The following is a 22,637-nucleotide window of genomic DNA, read 5'->3' on the forward strand; positions in this document are numbered from 1 at the left end:
CTGCATGTTTACTTAAAATTCTTTTAGTTGGGAGTTTCATGATTTTAAAATTTTACCCAGTTTGTATTCCTACCTCTTAAACTGAGAGTGTGTTAATATCACAAGATTTTTCCCCATGGTAGCAGAGTGAATAATGGATAAAGATGCAGAAACCTTACCTGGAGAGTTTTCCATACCACTCACTGAGCTTCCTATTTATCCTCTCCTAGGGTGACATAGTGTTTTCTCACCCCTGGAAATAGATTCTATTGAAAGATGAAGCATAGAGAACTCTTGACCCCTCACCACTATGCAGACAATGTTGTAGATCTTCTGTGAAGATTTTGCTCAGCCTTCCTTTCCTACTACATGTGGATTGTTTTGTCACAGGGGTTTCTTTAGCCTCTAATGCCACCAACCAACTTCGTCCAGGAGTGCTGTTGGCAGCTCTGAGGCAAAGGTAGAAGATGGGGGAAAGAGAATAGGAGGAGGGAGAGGAAGAGAGAGAAAATTCTCCATGCCATATGGAGAGGGAAGTGGGTAGAAGGCTGCTAGTCATTGCCTGTGGAAGAAGCAGCATTAGACCACAGGTTGCTTACACCTGTACTGCAGGGGCAGATTCTTAGACCATCTGAATAATCTCGCATTGCTAAGAGAAAAATATTTTCAAGAGTCAGTCTGTAGTTCCTACTGCATATAAGGATGATACGCAAAGAGAGCACCGTGTGTACATGTGAGGTTTCTTTGTGATCAGAAAGCACAGATGATGATAAAATTGTTCGATACCACTGGGAAGAACTGAAGGGGCCCCTGAGAGAAGAAAAGGTATCTGAAGACACTGCCATACTAAAACTGACCAACCTGGTCCCAGGAAACTATACCTTCAGGTAAGTCACAATCCAGTCAAGTGACCTCAGGAAAAGCTCAACAGACTTTAAACTGAGATGAAATCTACTGTAGACTTTGGTTGAAAATACCATCTTATATTCCATCAGTTTTCTCTGATTCCAGATAAGCCACAAAACCAACATGATGATTATCAAAGACAAAGCTCTTCAACCACTAGATTAGCGTCTACCAGTAGATTTATCTCCAGTCTTGATAAGACTGTCTCTGCCTTCCTCCCCCATACCCCTTCCACCCTCACTCCCACAGCTCCAGCCCCATTTTCCCAGAATTCCTACCAGGGAAAGGAACAGAGACTAGCCGATAGGGGCCTTCTCCTCTCCTGTTGCATTCAGGGACTTCATTGTCACTCCCAGCTCAAGGACTTCATTAACAGTGTATCTCTTTACCCTTCTCTCTCCCCTTCTCACTCTTGTGACTTTGGAGAAATGAAACATGGTCAGTCCCCTCATCGCCAGGAAAGTCAGCTAGTATTTAAGGTAGTGGCTTAAGAGACTTTTCACCTCCCATTTAAGACTGTTGGGTTTTTACAGTTTGTATTGGCTGTGTTTACTTTTTCCTCAAATGTCAATGAAACCAAATTTCGTTCTCCACATAATGAAACATGCTAATTAATTTGAGACAAGGGCAGGTGGCCTTTCTGTGCCTCAGTTTCCCTAGCTGCAGAATGGAATTAAATTAGATATTGTCTAGGATTCCTTTTAGCTATAAAATTCTGTGATTCATTCACCTCTTCCCTTCCTCCACCTTAATTTGCGTAAGAGTAGCATCATTCCTAAACTCTGTAATCAGCTGCTTTTTGGTCATAGTAACTCTGTGGGCAAGCCAGAAGCTGTTTGGTTATAATGGCAGAGAGGGTGGTTAGCTGCTATTTTGCCATCTGTAACTTGCTTTTTCTCTAGTGCAACAGACTAGTGGGATCTGGGGGAAGATCTGTGAAAACAACAGGGAATGAGAAAATTGGCCATGGCTGCATTGGATTTTTCTTCTAAGAGGGGGCACAGTATTAGTTGATTTGCATGTGTACATTTGCCATTCCTACAGTTTAGAAAAAATGTCTATTTCAGAAACATTGTCTCTTACAACTCTAGGTGAAAGAGGGCATGCTAGATCAGTCCCCAGCTGTCTGTGAGACTTGGTCCATTTGTATGTCTTGGCAGTACATCCATTCTTCCATCTGTACCATGAAGGGAACCAGGCTTTTGGTCAAGTGTCCACCTTTCTAAGGTGGCATAAGATAATGAAATTCCCTCTCTCTGGCAAGGGCATTAGCCTCCTTGTAGTCACCCTCCCCATAATCATCATCCCCTCCATATAATCAGTCATTTGTTAAGTGTTGGCTTGTGAGCCTCCATATCATCTCTCCTAACTGTCCCTTTCTCTCTGCTCACACAGCTGGCACCCTCATTCAGGCCCTCCTCCCTTCTTACACTGTTGCGGCAGCCTCCTCCTTGGGTTCCCTGCTGCAGGTTTCTTCTCCACTCCAGCTCTTCTTCAAGTGCAGGTCTAATTGTGTCATACCCCTACTCAGTAAACCCTAATGGCTGCCCATTGCCCTGGAATCAAATAAGCTCTTTTATTTAGCATTTAAAGCTGTTCACAACCTGGCCCTGACCTTCCTTTCTAGCCTTAATAAACCTCCTCACTTAACACTGCAGTCCAGCCGAACCAGCTTTCCTCCTGTGGCTCATATACAGCATCTCACCTCTTATCTTCATGCCTTTACACTGGCTGTCCTCCCTGTCGTGCCTGGAATGTGGTTCCTTTTCTCTCTGCTTCTTCTGACCCCTAAAAATCAAGATCCAGGGGCAGGTAGGTGGCACAGTGGATAGATCACCAGCCCTGGAGTCAGGAGGACTTGAGTTCAAATTCAGCCTCAGACACTTGACACACTTACCAGATGTGTGACCTTGGGCAAGTCACTTAACCCCAATTGCCTTGAAAAAAATAAAAACCAGGATCTACCTTGAGCACCACCTTTTGTATAGAGTCTTTCCTGTTGCCCCTCACCACTTGTGCCTTCCCCTCAAAATTATCTTGTGTTTGCCTTATGTGTGTACAAATATATGCGTGTATATACATGTATGTATATAAGTATGTATGTGTATATAAAGACCATGTGTGTATATATGTGTATGTGTGTGGTACATGTGTGTGTATATGTGTGGTGTATTGTGTGTGTGTTATGTATGTGTGTATGTGGATATGGATGGGGAGACCATGTATATGTATGTCTGCGTATACCTGCATGCATGTACACACACAGTCTCCTCTTGCTAAGCTTTAAGCTCCTCAAGACAAGGTCTGTTTCCCTAACTTTTTTTATGGACTGTTCAGCTGAAAGGTACAGCATAAGTAACAGACCTTATTCCTCATTGCCTACATTTGTCTAGCTTGATATCTGTTAGGTGTTTTTTGTTTTTAATTATGAACTAAATAATCACCAAACACTCCAATATACAAATAATAATGTCAAATCTATAAGAATAAGAGTCATTCCCCAATTGATAAATGGTCAAAGGATATAAACAGATAGTTTTCCGATGAAGAAATCAAAACAGTTTATAGTCATATGAAAAAAATGCTCCAAATCATTATTGATTAGAGAAATGCAAATTAAAGCCACCTTGAGATACCATTTTACAGCTATCAGATTGGCTAAAATGATTGAAGAGGAAAGCGACAAATGTTGGAGGGGATATGGAAAAATCGACACTAATTCACTGTTGGTGGAATTGTGAACTTGTCCAGCCACTCTGGAGAACAATCTGGAATGTGCCTGAAGAGTTATAAAACTGTGTATACCTTTTGACTCAGCAATACCACTCCTAGGTCTATTTCCCAATAAGATCAAGGAAAAGAACCTACATATTCTCATTTGTTTAGCAGCTCTCTTCATGATGGCAAAGAACTGGAAATTGTGGAGATGCCCATTAGTTGGAGAATGGCTGAATAGGTTGTGGTATATGATTGTCATGGAATACTGCTGTGCTATAAGAAATGACGAGTTCAATGATCTTAGAAAAATATGGACTTGCACAAAGTAATGAAGAGCAAAATGAGCAGAACCAAGAGAACATTGTATACAGTAAGAACAGTAGTGTTTTTAGAACAACTCTGAGTGAGCAGGTGATTTTAACTATTATAAATACCCAAATTAACTACAAAGGGCATATGAAGGAAAACACTATCTGCCTCCAGAAAAAGAATTGATAAATAGAAGTATGTATAGAATGGTTTTACACACACACATACATTTGTGTCTAATAGTAGCCAGCTATAAGGTGGAGAGGGAGGATGGAAGAAAAAAAGGAAAAAAGTTACATGATAACTTTATTATATATTTTAAAGGAATAGCAAGTTGTACACAATAAATTTGCAGTTTAACGTACAGTCATCTTTTTTTTTATTCTACTATGTTATGGAAATGCTTGTTTTATTTCTTAAGTTCAGAATAAAATTAAATTAAAAAAACAAATAACAATGAAAAAGATTGTATATGAAACAATAAACTTCTGTTATGTACAGTTTGGTTTTTATTTTTAGGTATGTATTAAATTTAACAACAGTAACAAAATTGCTCCATTTATGTCCCCTTCTTCATTTCCTTTTTGTTTAAATCCAGGAGTTTTTAACTGGGATCCATGAACTTTTTTTATAACTATATTGCAATGTGATTGTTTTCCTGTATTTTATACATTTCATAACCATGTTGCACTATTATTCTTTTCCTTTGTAATTCTATGTATTTTATGCATTTAAAAACATTCTGAGAAGTGATCCATAGGTGTCACCAAACTGTCAAAAGTGGTCCAAGATGCAAAAAAGTTAAGAACCTCTGGCTTAACTAATGTCTTTTCTGTCTGTCTTGCTTTTCTATCACTTCCTAGTAACTAAGCACATAGAAAGCCTCCTTGCAGCAGAGTCAGGCAAAGCCAGTGAGCACGCTAGTTGGGCCTTCAGGTGTGCTTCTTATTGTCTTCTCATCTATGCCACAGCCTCTTCCTCTCTGGTCTTCTGAAGCCACACTCGGCCACTGCATGGTCACCTTCCAAAAGTCTTTCAGAAGGGCTTTTCCTTTATATTACTGTGGTCATCGTGGCAACTGTTCTCTTTTTATCAAATGTCTTTTGCTTAACTGTTCTTTGTTATAAGAGAAGGTTAAATTCATAATTTCTGAAATGCAGGAGCATTGTTTATCCAAAAATAACCATGATGCAAAAATAAAAGTCAATACAATTTTGTTAAAAACTTCATTCTGTGAATTATATTTAAAACAAGCAAACTAGGCATTGTTGAGTTGCTTTGTGAGGGAATTCCTTTTTGTGCCATCTACCTGCCTCTGCTGAGTGGGCCTTTCCTCTTCTGTTCAATCAATGCACCTTTCGCTCTGTGCCTGAGCTTTATCTCTTTGTTCTCCCAACTGGCTAAGGCCACAAGAGTCTTTTCTGATACTGTCATGAACTTCCTATGCCTTGAATTTTAAATCCTATAGTGGTTCTCCTCTCACCCAAAGCCCACTTCTGATTCCTGTGCCCTTTTCTCCTTCCTCCTGGTTGGCAGTCTGACAGTGGTGGATTCATTTGGAGCCAGCAGTTCAACCACCGCCAGCCTGATGGTGAACAAGGCAGTGGATTACCCTCCTGTGGCCAATGCAGGCCCCAACCAAGTGATTACCCTTCCTCAGAACTCCATCACCCTGTATGGGAATCAGAGCACCGATGACCATGGCATTGCCAGCTATGAGTGGTCTCTCAGCCCAAGCAGCAAAGGGAAAGTTGTGGACATGCAGGTAGGAGTGGCCACAACCTACCCAGGGAGGATTTCCAAGAACTGTTCAATTATATTTGCTAGTATTCGTTTGAAAGTTGCTTGTGTACAGAAACATTCCTCCCCTCCTTTTTTAACAACTCCCTGGGAGCTTGTGGTGTCTTTTAATTCCATACGAACGTAAATTTATAATCAGAAGATAATTAGGTTTGGAAGAGAAAAGTAAGAGAGGAATCCTCAACAAGCTGAAAGTATCTCCTATCTCATCAACTTTTCCTTGATCACTTGGGTGTTCCCCTTTGCCCTTTTCGTATCTTATGTATTTTACTTACATTAATGTGTCATGTCCTATCTCCTCCCCCACCCTGCCCTGACTGTAAGCTCCTTGAGGACAGAAGCTGAGTTATTTTCATCTTTGTTTCCATAGTGCTAAGCAAAGGACCTAGCACATTGGGAATAAGTCTGCTCTCTCTTCTAAGTAAATGGTGGCTTTTTGAAGAGTTTCCACCTAGGAGGGGGAGAGCAGACTTATTCTCTTGGTTTCCAGAGATTAGAGCTAGAGAAAGGGAGTAGGTAAAAATTACAGAGTCGTGTTTTGACCCAGCATGAGAAAAAGCATTCCAACAGAGAGATGTCCAACAAGGGAGCAAGCTTCTTACTGAAATAGCAGTGATCTTCTTGTCACTGGAAGTTACCATCATGCATGGTGTAGAAGACACACATATAGTAAGTGGAAAGTCAGACTAAGTAACCCAACAAGTCCCTCTCAACTCTTGAGATTCTGTAAGGATTTGTGAGGGCTGGGGGAAGGACGGTGAAGAGAACAAAGGGACATGAACCTCACTAGCTGGCTCTGGTTATTTAGCACTATTTTTCTGCTGTTGCCAATCCTGAACAAAACCATGAGGTGATGATAAAGTACACACACAGAATTGGGAGTTGCTGTTGGTGTTTTGTTCTAAAGACTTTGTTAAGAGTATGATGAGTCTGCCCTCAGTGAAAGGGGAGGGCTTTTATAAAGAGCTTATTTTTACATTTATCTTAATATTTATGGTGGTCTTTCTGATTTGAATACTTGCCCTCTTTGCACATTTCCTCAACCCTTATTATAGCTGAGCTTTTCCTCTGCCTTAGGAAAGCTGAGACTTTATTCAAAGCTATGTTGGTGTTGGAGAAGTCAGGAACTCTACTTATGGATAGGAAGTTTGGGGCCAGATGATCCCCAAATGTTTGACTTCACATTTACTGTTTATAATTTAATTAGTAGGCACAGCCTTGATAATAGATGAAGTCTAGGGAATTGGATAAATGATTTCAATCAGAGTAGGAATTGTTGTCTTATGTTATAGTTGGAGATTCCACTTTTCCGTGTGTTTATATTTATACAAAGGGTGTGAGAACCCCAGCCCTGCAACTTTCTGCAATGCAAGAAGGAGACTACACCTATCAGCTCACTGTAACTGATACAGCAGGACACCAAGCCACCACAGAGGTCATTGTTATTGTCCAGCCAGGTGAGTGATGATTTCCTATCTGGACTCTTCCTCTTACCTGTTGCCTTTAGAATAAGGAGAGGAGCTAAGGATCATTTAGAATTGACCCTATTTATTAGGGAAAACAACCAATTCAGTTAGGCCCAGCCTGTTCCTATTGAATAACCTCTTTATGGTTGTATCTTATCTAGAGGCACTAACTTTGCCAAGAAAAACTCTGTCCCCTGGCTACTCTTCTCCCTAGTATGCTAGTTACTAGTTAGCTACAGAAGGAAATAGAAATAGAAATGGAATGAGAGAGTAGTTTTGTGCAGCCTAGTCCCACTCCTAAAAAAAGTTGGCATTGATAGTGGAATCAGTAGTGTCCCTTTTATGAACAAAGGAGAGGGTATGTGCATTGGTGAGTAAGGGGGAAGGTGATTTCTGGACACAGCTCCTTCATCATAGGAGAAAGCCTTTCTCCCTCAGGCCCATTCAGATAAATTCAGGTTGTGTGAGGACTGAATATAAGGAGGTCCATAGGAACCTTGGGTCCTCTTGACTCATCCCTCTCCCTGCTCCCCCATGTCCAATCTGTCATCAAGTCTGACAGCTCTCTCCTTGTCACTGCCACCATCCTAGTCCTTGCAGCTGATACTTATACAAGGCTTCACCACAAAGGGCTTTAAAAAGTGACTGGTTGTTCAATCCTCCCAACAACCCCATGAGGCACATGTGTGAGCATTATCACATTTTATAGACTTTTCCTGGCGAAGCCGGGTCTTCTGACTCAGAGAAAGGCAGTGTGGTACAGTGGAAAGAGACTGACCCTTTAGGCAAGAACCTGAGTTCAAATCCCACCTCTCATGCATACAACCTCGTTTAACCTCCCTGGGTACCCAGCTTCCTCATCTGTAAGACAACGGATTTGGACTACAGTGGTATCCAGAGGAACTGGGAAAAAGGAAGAGAAATTCAATTTGTTGACTGTCTTATACAATAAACCTTGCATCTTTCTTTATCTTTAAGAAGACTTTTTAATATGCAACATATCTTCTTTTTGTAGTCAATTCTTCTACACAGTTTGGCACCAAGTTCACAAGATTTCAACACATTCTTTAATTTTTCTTGAGTCCACATTTATTCTGTTGGATATTAATGAATGAATAAAGCATTTACTAAGTGCTTACTGTGTGCTAAGCCCTGGGGATACAGATAGGAAAGTCAGATAGTCACTTTTCCCGAGGAGCTCACATTTTGATGGGGAAGAGAACTCATATGAAAGGTGTGAGCTGCAAGTCAGGTGGAAAGGTCCCATGGTCCTTGGGGTGCACAGGCAAAGCAGACGGTCATGCCTCTTCTTTCATATCATTTCCACTGGTAACCATATTGATTCTTGATGTTGGACAGTGCCAAGGACTTTGATGACAAGAACTCTCCTTTCTGGGTCTTCGGCAGCTTTAGCTATGGCCCCCACAGGAGCCGTTGCCAAGCTGCATCTGCTCTGGGGTAGCCTCCCAGGATGATGGCTGAGGGCATCGGCCAGAAAGCCCTGCCCTTCCCAGGGCTCTTGATGGTGGTGGTGGCCTGACCTGCCTGGCACATTCTGCCAGCTTGCCTTACTGCTGTACACCTAGACTGGCTTGCTGGCCCCATGGGTAGCAACCCTTTGGCAGGTGGTGGGGAAGGCTGGGCTTTTCTCCCTAGAAGTTACTCCCTTGGTAATGGCTTGAGAGATGGTCCAAAAGCAAGACCACTGGTCTGGAGATGCTGCCATTTCCAGGGCTCCTGTGCTTGTCTGCCTATTGGCAACAGTTTGCTAGCAGTTATGCCAGGTGGTGATGAGAAAAGTGACCCCTTCTCCACCATGATTTCTCATTATAATTATTATTGTGTGCCCTCAATGAACAGTCTGTTTTTCCAATCTAGCCTTGTTTATAGTGCATAGGTTTTCAATGGGGTTTATATCAGGTGAGTTCCAAGCCATTGAAGCATGTTTATCTCTATCTCTTGGATAAAGTTCTTAATCTTTCTTGATGTGTGGTATAGTAAAGGTTGTCTTGTCATCTTCTTTTGGGAATTTCTATAATTCTGGAACAACTCTGCTTCTCAGTATCTCAGTATATTATCAGAGTTCATCAGTCCCTCAGTACTAGACTTCTCCATGCTAAGGCAAACTCATCTGCATGGACATTTCATCTTCTCCAGCAGATTGCTCTCTCTATCATCCCTATTCTCACTAATCTCTTCAGTCTCTCCCTGTCTACTAGCTATTTCCCTGTTGTCTGCAAACATGCCCATGCCTCCTCCTCCATCCTCAAAAAACTCTTATTTGATCCTTCCATCCCTATTAATTATCATCCCATATCCCTCCCTCCCTTTTGTGGCTAACCTCCCTGAGAAGGCTATCTACAGTCATTGCTTTCACTTTCTTTTCTCACACTCTCATCTTAACTCTCTAAAGACTGGCTTCCAGCCTTACCATTCAATTAAAACTGCACTCTCTAAAGTTAACAATGATTTCTTAATTGCCAAATCTCATAGCTTTTTTCTCAATTCACATTTTTCTTGACCTCACTGCAGCTTTTGACACTGTCATTCATTTTCTCCTTGTATTCTCATTCCTCCAGGTTTTTGCAACACCACTCTCTCCAAATTTTCCTCCTACCTGTCTGACCACTCCTTCTCATTCTCCTTTGCTGGATCTTCATCCAGGTCACACCTGTTAACTGTGCATGTCCCCCAAGGCCCTGTCTCCTCTCCCTCTTTACTATTTCACTTGGTGATCTCATCAGCTCCCATAGATTTAATTGTCATCTCTGTGCTCTCAAATCTATCTGTTCAGCCTGAACCTCTCTTATAACCTCCAGATTCACATCTCCAGCTGCCTATTGGATATTTCAAACTGGATGTCCTGTAGACATTTTAAACTCAACATGTCCAAAAGTCAGTTTTTTGAGTCAAAATTTTTAAGTCAAAACTTACTTTTTTTCCCAAACCCTTCCCATGTGTGTAACTTTCCTGTTACTGTTAGGATACCACCATCCCTCTAGTCACCTAGGCTTGCAACCTACATGTCATCCTGTCATTCACTCTTGAATCTCCAGTTGTCTTTTAGACATCTCAAACTATATGTCCCACATATATCTTAAACTTGAATTCCCTTTCTCCTCAGGCTTACTCCTCCTTCCTAACTTTGCTCGCATTGGCTAGGGCACCACCATCCTCCTGGTCACCGAAGCTCATAACCCCTATAGGTATCGTCCTTACTCCTCATTCTTGCTTCCCTCCTCCCCCCATATCCATTCTGTTGACGAGGCTTGTTGATTCTACTACTTTTGCAATATCCTTTGTGCATGCCCACTGTTTTCCTCTGACATTACCCTACCCAGGTACAGGCCCTCATCACCTTATGCCGGACTATTGCCTGCTGACTTGTTTCCCTGCCTCAAGTCTCTCCCTACTCTAGTTCATTCTCCTCTCAGCTGTCAGATGATATCCTTAAAGCCCATGTTCTCCCTCACCTATTCTCTTCCCCACTCCCACCCACCAAGTCCATAAACTCCTGTGACTTCTTATTGCCTCCAGGATCAAATAGAAAATTCTATGGTTAGTGTTCAGAGTCCTCCAAAACCTGGCCTCTCCAACCTTTCTAATCATCTAATATCTTGCTCCCACCCATGTACTCTATAATCCATTGATACTGGCCTCCTAGCTATTTGACAAACAAGACCACTCCATCTCTTGCCTCCAAGGATTTTTTCTGGCTGTCCTCTGTGCCCATAATGTTTTGCCTCCTTATCTCTTATCTACTGACCTCCCTGGCTTCTTTTAAATCCCAACTAAATTCCCACCTTCTACAGGAACCCTTTCCACATTCATCTTATTTCTAGTGTTTTTCCTTTGTGAATCTCTCCAGTTTATCCTGTCTCTGTCTTATTTGTACATGATTTGCATGTGGTCTCCTCCATTAGACCGTGAGCTTCTTGAGGGTAAGAATTTTTTTCCCCTTTCTTTTTATTTGTATATTATTTTTGTATATTATTTGTAGCGCTTAGCCCAGTGCCTAGCAATTTCTTAATAAATACATGTTGATTTAGTACTGCAAGTAAAAAGTCCCCCAAATACTCTTTTTGGATAGATGTTTTACATTTTGATGAAGAGGTCAGGATCTTACAGATTCACCTTGACTTCTTTTAAAATTTTATTTTTATTCTGAACTTATATACCAATACATAGAACAAAAAAATAATTGGAGATCTCTGTTATAAATACCTTGCTTTTATTTTTTAAGTGTATAATAAGATCAGCAAGCCTGTAGTTTTCAAAGCTGTCCTGCTTTCCTGTACCTTCTCTTATCTTCTGTTCTTTTCTGGCCTTCTTTCTCTTCTCTTCCTTGCATTTTTTAGAGGTGCATTTTTGAGAGGGAAGCTGCCCTTTCCTACCTCATCCTCCCATTACACCCATTGGGGAAAAAAGGAAATACAGAGCCTTTGTAAAGTGTGTGTGTGTGTAGTCCGGCAAAACAAATGTCCAACCGAATATGTTTGTCTTGTTCTGCATCTCTCAGCAAAGAGGAGGGCAGCTTGCTTCATCATTCTTCCAGTGAGGACTTAGAGGCAGCTGGATGGTGCAGTTAGTAGAACATTGGGCCTGGAGTTAGGAAGATCTGAGTTCCAATTCAGCCTTGGATGCTTACTAGCTCTATATTTAACCTCTATTTTCCTCAATTATAAAATGGAGATGATAATAGCACCTACCTCTCAGGTTTGCTGTGAGGTAATGTGAAAGAATATTTGTAAAGCACTTAGCATAGTGCTTGGCACATAGTAGGTGTTTAATATTTATTTTTCTCCTTCTTCTGGAATCATGGCTGGTCATTGATCCAGAGTGCCTAAGTCTTTGAAAGTGTTTTTGTTTGCTTATTTTACAATGTTGTTATGAATGTATAAATTGTTCTCATTGTACTTGCTTCTCTCTGCATCAGCTCATGATAGGTCTTCCCAAGATTCCTCAAAACTATTCATCATTTCTTCTAGAACAATAATATCCCATTGTATTCATATGCCATAACTGGTTTAGCCATTACCCAGTAGATAGGCACTCCTTCGGTTTCTAGTTCTTTACTTCTACAAAAAGCACTGCTATAAATAATTTTGTACATATAGTTCATTTTCCCCTTTCTTTGATCTCTTTGGGGTTTATGCCTAGTAAATATAGCTGAGTCAAAAACATAGTAGTGCTTTGTACATTTCAGTTGTTTTTCAGTCATGCCTCACTCTTCATGACCCCTTTTGGGGTTTTCTTGGCAAAGATACAGGAGTGGTTTGCCATTTTCTTCTCCAGCTCATTTTACAGATGAGGAAACTGAGGCAAACAGGGTTAAGCAACTTGTCCAAGGTCACACAGCTAGTAAATGTCTGAGACTGGATTTGAACTCAGAAGGATAAGTCTTCCTGACTCCAGGCTTGGTGCTCTGTCCTCTGTATCACCTAGGTGCCCACAGTACATAGTAAGCACTTAATAAATGCTTCATTCATTAATGACTTTGGGGGCATAGTTCCAAATTGCTTTCCAGAGTAGCCATACTAATTCACAGTTATACGAACAGTGCCTTAATGGGATTTTTTTTTCTACAGCCCTCCCAACAATCTTTATTTTCCTTTTTTTGTCAACTTTGCCGATCTAAAACTTGTGAAGACTTCTGACAACGGTTTTATCCTTGAATTTAGAAAAGGTGACCTTTGTCAGTAAAAATTACCTTTTTTCCAATCCTAAATATTCTAATTTTTTTATTGTCTTGCACATGACATGCATTTTTCTCTTCGTAGCAGTGGTTAGCAGCTCTTTATAATAAATAGTCTTTTAGCCTATATCACACTGTAGAAAAATTGTTGTAACTCCTCAAGTTACCAGCTTCCTCTGGAAGTCTTTGTCTTCTGAGCATTAATATGACTTTTGCAGCAATATTTTCAGTTCTTAGCATTTTTTTCATTTTCAACTATACTTTGTTTTATGCTTTTATGCAAGCAATGCAGTTTTGTTGTATGCTTGAATGATCCTTGAGGTACTTGACTTCCCCAGACCAATAGCCAATAATACAATATCACTCACAGTCGTTTAAGTATGCTCTTTAAGAGCTACTAATTTTTCACGTTTTCTTGGAATGATATCCATTATTAAAAATACAGCAGGACAGAGCAACGAGACAGGTATAGAACCATATCTAGCACTCAACTGACAGAGACTGGTTCAATCTGTCTTACATGATATTACTAGATTGATCTTTTTAAAATGTATTCTTTTACTACAGGCCAGGATCTTAATACTGAAAGTTAATTTAGAGATCCTGTACCATAGCTCCCTCATTTTACAAATGAGGAAAATGAGGCCCCAGAGAGATTAAATAATTTGCTCATGGTTATGCAGCAGAGCTAGTGGGTCAGTTGAGACTAGAACCCACATCTCCTAACGCCCATGCTCTGTCACTGCTTAGCTCAAAATCTTTTCAGTACCTCCTTATTTCAAAAATAAATTCCTGCTCAGCTTAAGGCATTCGAGTGTCTGACCTAACCCTATCTGTTCTGGGCTGCGTCCGACTTGGTAGTTTAGGTTCGATACTGGAATAAAATGAGACATTCAACAGTTAACAAAAGGAAATTTACTTAGCCATAACAGAAAAGATATTCAGCAAGGATGGGCATTGAGGACATCTTGAGTTGATAAGCAATCTGTTGTACCAGAAGCGAGCGAGACACACCACAGAGTATAAGTTTTAAGTGGAGAATTTATTAGCCGGCGGCCATCGGGGTACGGCACCACAAATCAATGGCAAATGTGTTGGGGTGATGGCTTGGTTTATATAGGATATGGGGGTACAGAGTAGGGGGGAAGAGGAACAAAGGTCCTGGCTGATCAAAAGATTCAGTCAGGTTATCGTACTAGTGGGATAATCTCATTTACATTCCTTGGTGGAGTCCCAGAGTCCCAGGGATATCTCCCAGGAAGGGTCTATCAAGTTATCTCTCAGTGGGATGGTCCTATCTATTGACATTCCAGGAAGGAACCAAGGAGTCTCAGGGATATCTGCTAGACAGGATCTGCCAGGTTATCTCTCAGTGGGGATGGTCCTATCTATTGACATTCCAGGAAGGAGTCACCGGATCCTAGGGGGCTCATCAGTAGCTAGGGGTTACTCAGGGGTTCCTAATTTTCCTTGTATTACATTCCCCACTTTTTTTTCCTTCATGGGAATTTCAAATCCTTGAAAAAAGGAACGACCTGATGGGGCATAGCAATAAAATTAGGAGGCCAACCAAAAACGCAAAGCAGGGGTGACAATAAAAGGAACGCTAGGTCGTTGGCCCCAGGGGAAGGCCAGACCTAGTTGGAGGACTCAAGGAGAGTCCAAGGAGCCTCCCCAGGTACTGCACTCCAGAAATTTAAAAAAATGGTATAAAACATCCCACATTTCCCCCTTTTTGGTCAAAGGCAAACTGAAAGTTTCGCCTAAAGACCAATTAAAGGTATGGAAAAGACTCTATTTTCCACAGGGTGAAGTTTTAAAATCCCTATCTAGGTGGAGTCAGGTTTTCCCTTTTCTGTATTTGGACATCCCCAGGGATGGGCAGAAATTGTAAACTAATTGTAAGTAAGCAGAGGGAACATAATAAAAGTTCAGGAAAAGCAGTCTTGGGAACACAAGGACGCAGAAGGGAAAAACGCAGGTCTTTGCTCAGGTTCTGGTTCCGGATCCCGTGAGAAAGCCGTCCGCGTCCGGTGCTGTCCCTCTCAGGCTCTTGGAACCGCAGGGCAAGGTCTTTTATAGGCCCAGATGTCCACTCCTCACAATGTTCATTTAAAGCAGTATTTTAAAATCCCAGATGCGTGATTGTAGTTATCTGGTCCCTTGATAGTAAAAGAGAGTTCTGCTTCTCTGGTTCAGATCTAGAAATTCTCAGACAATTTTAACTTACTATAACTTACAGATACTTTACAAAGGGGATATATTTTTCACTTGTATCATTATCTTATACAATTTTCTTGTATTAGCATCCAAATTTAAGATCTTATTACCAAAACACACTTAACAGCTCGAATTTCCAGAATTGATAAATTTTTAGAGCCAATCATACATATCTGTACATAATTCTTAGGGGAATCAATCAATTGCCTTTTTTCAAAATTCACTACCCCTTCCTTTTATTAGACATTTATCACATTACATCTTTGCCTTATTTGCTTTGCCTAATCATTTTCCCCTTTTGGAGGATGTTATCCCTATATTATTTCAATGTCTTATTGGTCATGAACCTAAGTTAAAATTGTAAGCTATTCATACCTGTATCCTATTATAATAACTCAGAGATATTTCAGTATTCATCTATCTATTACCTAACAGATTTAGCATAGTGCTTACAAAACTTCTTGATAATTTAAATTTGCTATGAAAGAAACGAGGGACTATGTCATATATCATAACAGAAGGAAAAAACTTACTTCCTTAGCTCTGTTTGATTCCAGGCACGAGTCATATCTGATAGCCAATCTTATAGTCACCAGGTGCTGAAAGCAGGGCTTAGGAGTAACCAGGTGGGGACTTTCCTTTTCAGAAAGGAAATAGCAGAGTTGGGAAATAAAGTCAGGAAGATCCTACCTAGGCTGTGTCCAAGGTCGTCTTCACGACTGCTCCCAGGCAGACCCACCTAAAAAAATTCTCAGCTTGTAACGCCTGCCGTGCCATTACTGGCTTCATGTGACCTAGTCCTGTAATCAGAGCTTAAGACAATATTAAATTGTAGTCCCATAAAATCTTAAATAGCAAATAAATATCCTTCAGATAAGACTACCCAAATTTTATTGAGCTAACAATTATCAAATCAAGCTACATAACTTTTCCATCTTCTAAATACTTCCTCACACTCATCTCCAACTTACTTTGACCATCTGAAACTATCATTCTCGGGACAGGAGAGGCTTAGCTAACTCCCATTTGTCCCCAAACTTTCTTATCCGCCTTTCCTATTTTCCCTCAACCTTAATTCACCTTTCCAAATCTTTCAAACCTAGTACTAAGTCTTCTTTACATTTCAACCATAAGACAAAACAACTCATAAGTTAGTACTTTCATTGTCATAACTGTGTATACTGGAATCCCATCCCAGCTTCTTAAACCACAAAGATACAAAAAAAAGGGGATTTGTTTTTCATGATAACTCATTCTAAAAGAAGGAACACTTATTAAAAAGATCTGCCATCTCACCTCCCCCCTGAGGGTGGGTTCTTCTCCATCAGATGGCAGACTTCACTAATTAACTACTAGGCCAAACCCATCTCAAGTCTTAGTCTAATCTTATCAGTTTTTTTAAGAAGCCAGGTTGGAGGCTTCTAGGCCCCTACCGTCCTCTTATTGCTGCCCCTCTCCTTTCCTTCCCTTCTGACAGGTGGGCTAAGGTGAAATTCTTTTCTTCTTATCTAAACCAAGGGCAGGGAGGAGTAAGGAATTTAGACGGTCATTTGGAACCTCCTTACTCAAAAAAAAAAAACTTGAATAAGACATTGAATGGGTGCTTCTATAGATAAGCATCAATTCTAATAATTCTAATAAGGATTTTTTTATCCAGATGTTAAAAGGCATGCTCGCTAAACTTTCCTGAACACAATTATTTAGAAGGTTTTAAAATGATAGACATCTCCTTTTTCCTTAAAGCAAATTAACCCTTAAATGCTGGAATTCATTAACTAAGTTGGTGCCAAATGTTGCACAGAATTCCTAGACATTACAAAGTTCCTTAATCAAAGTGTTATAATGGGAGGACACTTAATTTCTATAAATTACATACTCAATTAATTAGCCTTATCACAATAATAAGGTTTACCAGGACTTAAAAAAGCTTTTTTCCATAAGAATTCCTCTACACAGAAAACTCACACAAGATTGATAAGAATTCATGACTAGATGGTTTCAAAAATTCTTGTTTCAGTTAATAACCTCAATTTCTTAATTAACTACGATTCTTAATCTAACAACATCCAGATTATAAGAGAAATTATTCTCTAACAGCACAGGTAATGCGATGTTAACCAATTTGTATATAATAACAAATTTAGAAATAAGTACACCACAAGCAATTATCATGTATCTAAAACTTGAAACAGATTCCAATTAATTACCAATCTAGTGATCATAACTGAGTTGGATAAGCAAATCAAATCTGATTCATAACCACTAGTGGTAACATTTTAATTTCTAAGGCCCAATACTCTCTGCATTGTAAAAGATTACCACATTTTTTAATATTGCTGATACATCTGTTTGTCACATTACACAATTTAGAAATGTACCAGAGCCCTAAACATAATTATGCATTTTAAAACTTGAAACAACCCTTTTATCAATTTAGGTGATCACATTTCTAAATCTCCTTGCACGGAGAATCTTTCATATCATTATTTGAAACTATAACTTTAAATCACCAGATATATTCTCATAATAGAAAACTTTTTCACACAAAAAGTCTGTTCTCATGGTTAAATATTAGTATTATTAATTATTTACTTGTTATAACCACATATAACAGTTCCAAATTTTATCACATCCCTTTAAAACCCAATTCACATATATCAAAATCAGATTAAAATTGCTATAATATCATTTCTTACCACACAATGGTCTTCTCAAATTTCACAATCTAAGAGAATTTTTGGGAACACAATGCAAGTTTAGAAATACAGAAACAATAATTTTCAGATGACATCTATTGCATGTCCAGATACACATGTAGAAATTATTCAGCTTATTACTTTTGGTATTATATGTTAATGTATTAATATATAATACATGTATCACATATACTAATACATTAACATCCCAAATACACTTTATTTAGCTGTATATTCTTCAGCACCACTACCTCTGGTCCAGGTATAGGAACTTTTGCCTGGCCATGAATGAACTTATGAAAGAAAGAGAAACTTAATTTTGTTCCAAGCTTCATCTTATACAAAAATGCCTAAAAGGATTTTTTTCGGACTCCCAAGGAAGATAAGAGCAGGAAAAAATCCCTTTTAGTTTTCTAAAGGGGCTCCTCCCTAGGTGGGGCCTGGCAGCCCCTTGAGGGCAAGGAGCCTACCCTTCCAAGCACTAACTAACCAGCCCTATTTCTTTACAAGTTTCCTTTAGCTTCAGCTCTGATTACCTTTCAATGTGGAGGGTGGGGGAAGGGTGAGACCAGGAGCAGCACATGGTAGCCAAGAGGAGCACATGGACTCCTGACTAGACAGGTAATCTCAAGCTGCTACTCTACCACCCCCTAATTTCCTTATACAGGTTTTCTATCTCTTTCTTTCACAAATTCACCTTTTAAACTTTACCACAAGGACGGGCTACAAAAGTACTCAGGGGCACAGGACTGACTGTCAGTCTGTGAATTTCTATCCCTCTCCTCATTGCCTGGTGGGCAAGGGTGATTTAAGTTTTTCTCTACAGTTATCTCCTGCATTCTCTACTAATCTGATCTGGGGGGAGAAGAGTTTGATTTAACTGCTCTAACCTTTACTGCAGCCCTAGTGAAAAGATCTCAATGATTGTAATTCAAGTAAAACTTCACCCCCTTGCTCACTCCCAAAAAAACCTCTTTTGTACTTGAATCTAAGGGAATCCGGGACTGAGACAAATGTGAGAGTCCCACTGAAGACTTTAACGGAGGTTTTAGCCACAAGGCATTCATTGGGAGGAGATGTTTTCAGCAAGAGTGAGCTCCTGGGATGGATTTACAATTTCAGGAGTTCTTTCTTCCCAAATTCAACTAACCAATTTCCAAACTTTTTAACAATTTAAAACCCAGAATTTGCCAAATTTTAACCCATTCCCCGTAGTTCCACGCTGGCCAAACGGGAGCCACAAGGAAGGGAGTCTGTTTCCCTAGTGGCAGCCTGATATCTCTGGCTGCCTATGTTTCAGATTTTTTTCTTTTTTTTTCAACAAAACATAGACATTTCACAATTAACACAGACACGCGAACAGAGACGAACTCAAAACACAACAAAGTTCACGGTGTGGATCGAATTGAAGGCTAAGCAGGTCCCCTCAGAGGAAAGATTTCCTCCTCAAAGATACGACCCCCAATCTCTCTCACACCTCCAATACAAAACAGAGACCAACAGCATGAGTTAATTGGGGCTAAGCAGGTCCCCTCAGAGGAAAGAAAATAAACCAGGTTTCCTCTTCAAGGAAAACACCCCAATCTTCCCACACCCAACACAAAACATATAACCAATGGCATGAGTTAACTGGGGCTAAGCAGGTCCCCTCAGAGGAAAGAAAATAAACCAGGTTCCCTCTTCAAGGAAAACACCCCAATCTTCCCACACCCCAATAGGAAGGGTGGCGTCCCAGCTTCCTAGCTCTGTACCACAGCCTCGTCAGGGTTTAGCATGGTATCAGAGACCCAAATGGCTAGCCCCAAACCAGAAACCAAACCAGAAAAACCTTACCTCTAGAGGTCTACAAAACCAGAATTCTCCGTAGGCCGAAAAGGGACAGGTCAGCAAAGAGTCCATTCTCCGAGACCATCACTCCACATCAGAGTCCTAGGAAAAGAAATCCCCAGGAGCCGGCCCTCTGAAGTGAGAGAAGGTGGATCGGGGGCAGAGACTCCCTGCTGAGGTCCGGAATTCTGTGTGTGTCTCCAGGGCGGTAACACGAAATACCGCCGCATCTCGCTGGGGCCTCCAAAATGTTGTACCAGAAGCGAGCGAGACACACCACAGAGTATAAGTTTTAAGTGGAGAATTTATTAGCCGGCGGCCATCGGGGTACGGCACCACAAATCAATGGCAAATGTGTTGGGGTGATGGCTTGGTTTATATAGGATATGGGGGTACAGAGTAGGGGGGAAGAGGAACAAAGGTCCTGGCTGATCAAAAGATTCAGTCAGGTTATCGTACTAGTGGGATAATCTCATTTACATTCCTTGGTGGAGTCCCAGAGTCCCAGGGATATCTCCCAGGAAGGGTCTATCAAGTTATCTCTCAGTGGGATGGTCCTATCTATTGACATTCCAGGAAGGAACCAAGGAGTCTCAGGGATATCTGCTAGACAGGATCTGCCAGGTTATCTCTCAGTGGGGATGGTCCTATCTATTGACATTCCAGGAAGGAGTCACCGGATCCTAGGGGGCTCATCAGTAGCTAGGGGTTACTCAGGGGTTCCTAATTTTCCTTGTATTACAATCCACTAGCCAAACATCTGAGAGCCACCCCCTCCAGCCTTTGGTCTTCTGAGCAGACCAAGTCCTGAAGAGGTCTCCATAGCTTTTAAGGAAAAATTACCCTAACTTGAATAGAGGGAGCAGTGTCACTCCTGCTACGCCATCTATCATCTTAGTTTCCATTTTTCCTCATTTTACATCTTTTGCGCAGGTTGGTTTCCTCATTGTCCCATAAACACGTCAAGTTCATTTCTTCCTCTTTACCTTCACTCATGTGAAGTATCTAACCTCTAACCTGAAATGTCCTTCAAGGCCAAATCCTAACCATCCCTCAAGGTCTAATGTGAATCCTGCTTCTTCCATAAAACCCTCCCTGAGCTCTCAATGACCTCCCTTTCTGAATTTCTATAGTGCCATACCAGTTAGTCACTTAATTGTGTACTGTCCCGTTCCTTATTATCTTGTGTCCTGTGTCCTAATCTAGACTGTAAGATCTTTGAAGGTAGGAACTAAGTTTTCTCTATCCCCGCAACACCTAATGGTACTAAACACTTGCTAGGCACTATTAAATTGCATGGTTAATTGGTCTTAGAGAATCAGAGTCAAGGGGAGGGGAGGGTCCTGGGCTTTCTGATCAGAGTCAATAGAATGTCTAAGCTGGCCTGCTGTTGACATTGTAGCCTCTCTTCCAGAGAACAACAAGCCACCCCAGGCAGATGCTGGCCCAGATAAAGAACTGACCCTTCCTGTTGACAGCACAACTCTGGATGGTAGCAAAAGCCTGGACGACCAGAAAATCATCTCATACCTCTGGGAGAAAACACAGTGGGTATTGACACCACAGAGAACCTTGGGTCTCTACAAGTTTCACTTGCTGATGAGTGACTCTCAAAGATGATGTAATCCTAGACTCCAATTTTAAGAAATTGGTGTTCTGACTTCTGCAGGAGAAAAAAAACATCTTGCCAGCCTCCCTAGGTGGTACTGACTGGTCCTGGCATCATTGCAGATACAGCCCCATCTGCTGTAGAGTAGAGCTAAATTACACTTGAGAGGCAATTGGAAAGGAGTAATGGAGCTGAAAAGTCCTGTTTCCCAGAGTCAGCCGGGTGAGGCTGAGGGGGCAGGGCAGCAGTTTGACACCTGCTATTAAGGAGAATTGATGCAACATGTGCAAAATGAAAGCCTTGTTCTCAGTTATTGTTGTCTTAAAGACACCATTTACCACTTATGTTAGCCAGAGGCAAAGGGCACTGATCAAAAAAAGGCTAATTAAACTGGAATTGTTTAATCAGAAACATTCCTGGCCTTCATCATTCCTTTTAACTATTAAACCACAACAGACAGAACTGAGATTATGTGCAGCAAGCGCGCTTGTGTGTGTGTGTGTGTGTGTGTGTGTGTGTCTGTTTTTAAAAACCCCACTAAAAGCAAAGAAATCCTAAGAAAGAGATGGCTATACATTTTAACTCTTGCTAATCTTTCAAGAGCAGCAGCACACAAGGTTTTGTTTGTTTTTTTCTGGGGTGGGGGGGGCAGGGGAAGGTTATAGTTTAAATTTTAAATTCAGAAGTTTCTTCCCTTTCCGGCTTCAAATTTTGGATTTTAGAAGTTAGGTGAAAGTTTCTTCCCTTCTTTCATCATTCAGTCTTTCCCTCTCTTCTCTCTCTTCCCCTGTCTTCTCCTCTCTGTCCCCCTCTCTTCTCCTCTCTATTCCTCTCTCTTCTCCTCGCTCCCTTTTCTTCCTTCCCCTCTCTCCTCCATTTTCTTCCTTTCCCTCCCTTCCCTCCTCTTCCTTCCATTCTCTTCTCCCTTCCTCCCCTTTTCTTCCCTTTTGTGTTCTGCCTCTTTGTTTGACCTACTGTTCCTTCATTCATTGTATTTTAACTTTGCTGAAGACAATATTTTAGAAGTCACTGTTCTTAGCCTCTATTAGTATTCTCCAAGGAGGTGATAGTATCCCAGAGGAGAATGTAGCCTGGAGGGAAGCCACCTTGGTCAGAATTACCTCCTTTAAAATGCAGCAGACAATTTCAAAGGAATTGTATTCAGGGTAGTTGGTGCTGCAGTCACCTTATTCTCCTTATTAGTGACGAGCTCATCAGCCCCACAGGATAGCCACCGACCATTTTGGCACCAGGAAGCTTTGTGTTGAAACATCTTAGCGCATTTCCCCTACTTCCTATGGTGTATACCTTCCTCCCTAGCCATGGGCTGCTTTCTGGGGCACAAGAAAAGTGAAATAGGTTCTTTAGGGGAGAGAACAAACAAGAACAACAACAAAACTAGGACCTGAATA

General features: G+C 40.9%; 1 protein-coding gene across 1 annotated transcript in view; it reads left to right on the forward strand.

Moving 5' to 3' along the window:
• Positions 1-22,637, forward strand: part of KIAA0319L (KIAA0319 like) — a 91,282-nt gene that overhangs the window by 48,032 nt on the left and 20,613 nt on the right. Inside the window, exons 9-12 of the mRNA XM_036743234.1 lie at positions 734-866; positions 5,449-5,677; positions 7,046-7,169; positions 21,031-21,163. Coding sequence (XP_036599129.1) covers positions 734-866; positions 5,449-5,677; positions 7,046-7,169; positions 21,031-21,163 — 619 coding nt within the window. The remainder of the gene's footprint in view (positions 1-733; positions 867-5,448; positions 5,678-7,045; positions 7,170-21,030; positions 21,164-22,637) is intronic.

Source organism: Trichosurus vulpecula, chromosome 2, assembly GCF_011100635.1.
Source record: "Trichosurus vulpecula isolate mTriVul1 chromosome 2, mTriVul1.pri, whole genome shotgun sequence".
Lineage (NCBI taxonomy): Eukaryota > Metazoa > Chordata > Mammalia > Diprotodontia > Phalangeridae > Trichosurus > Trichosurus vulpecula.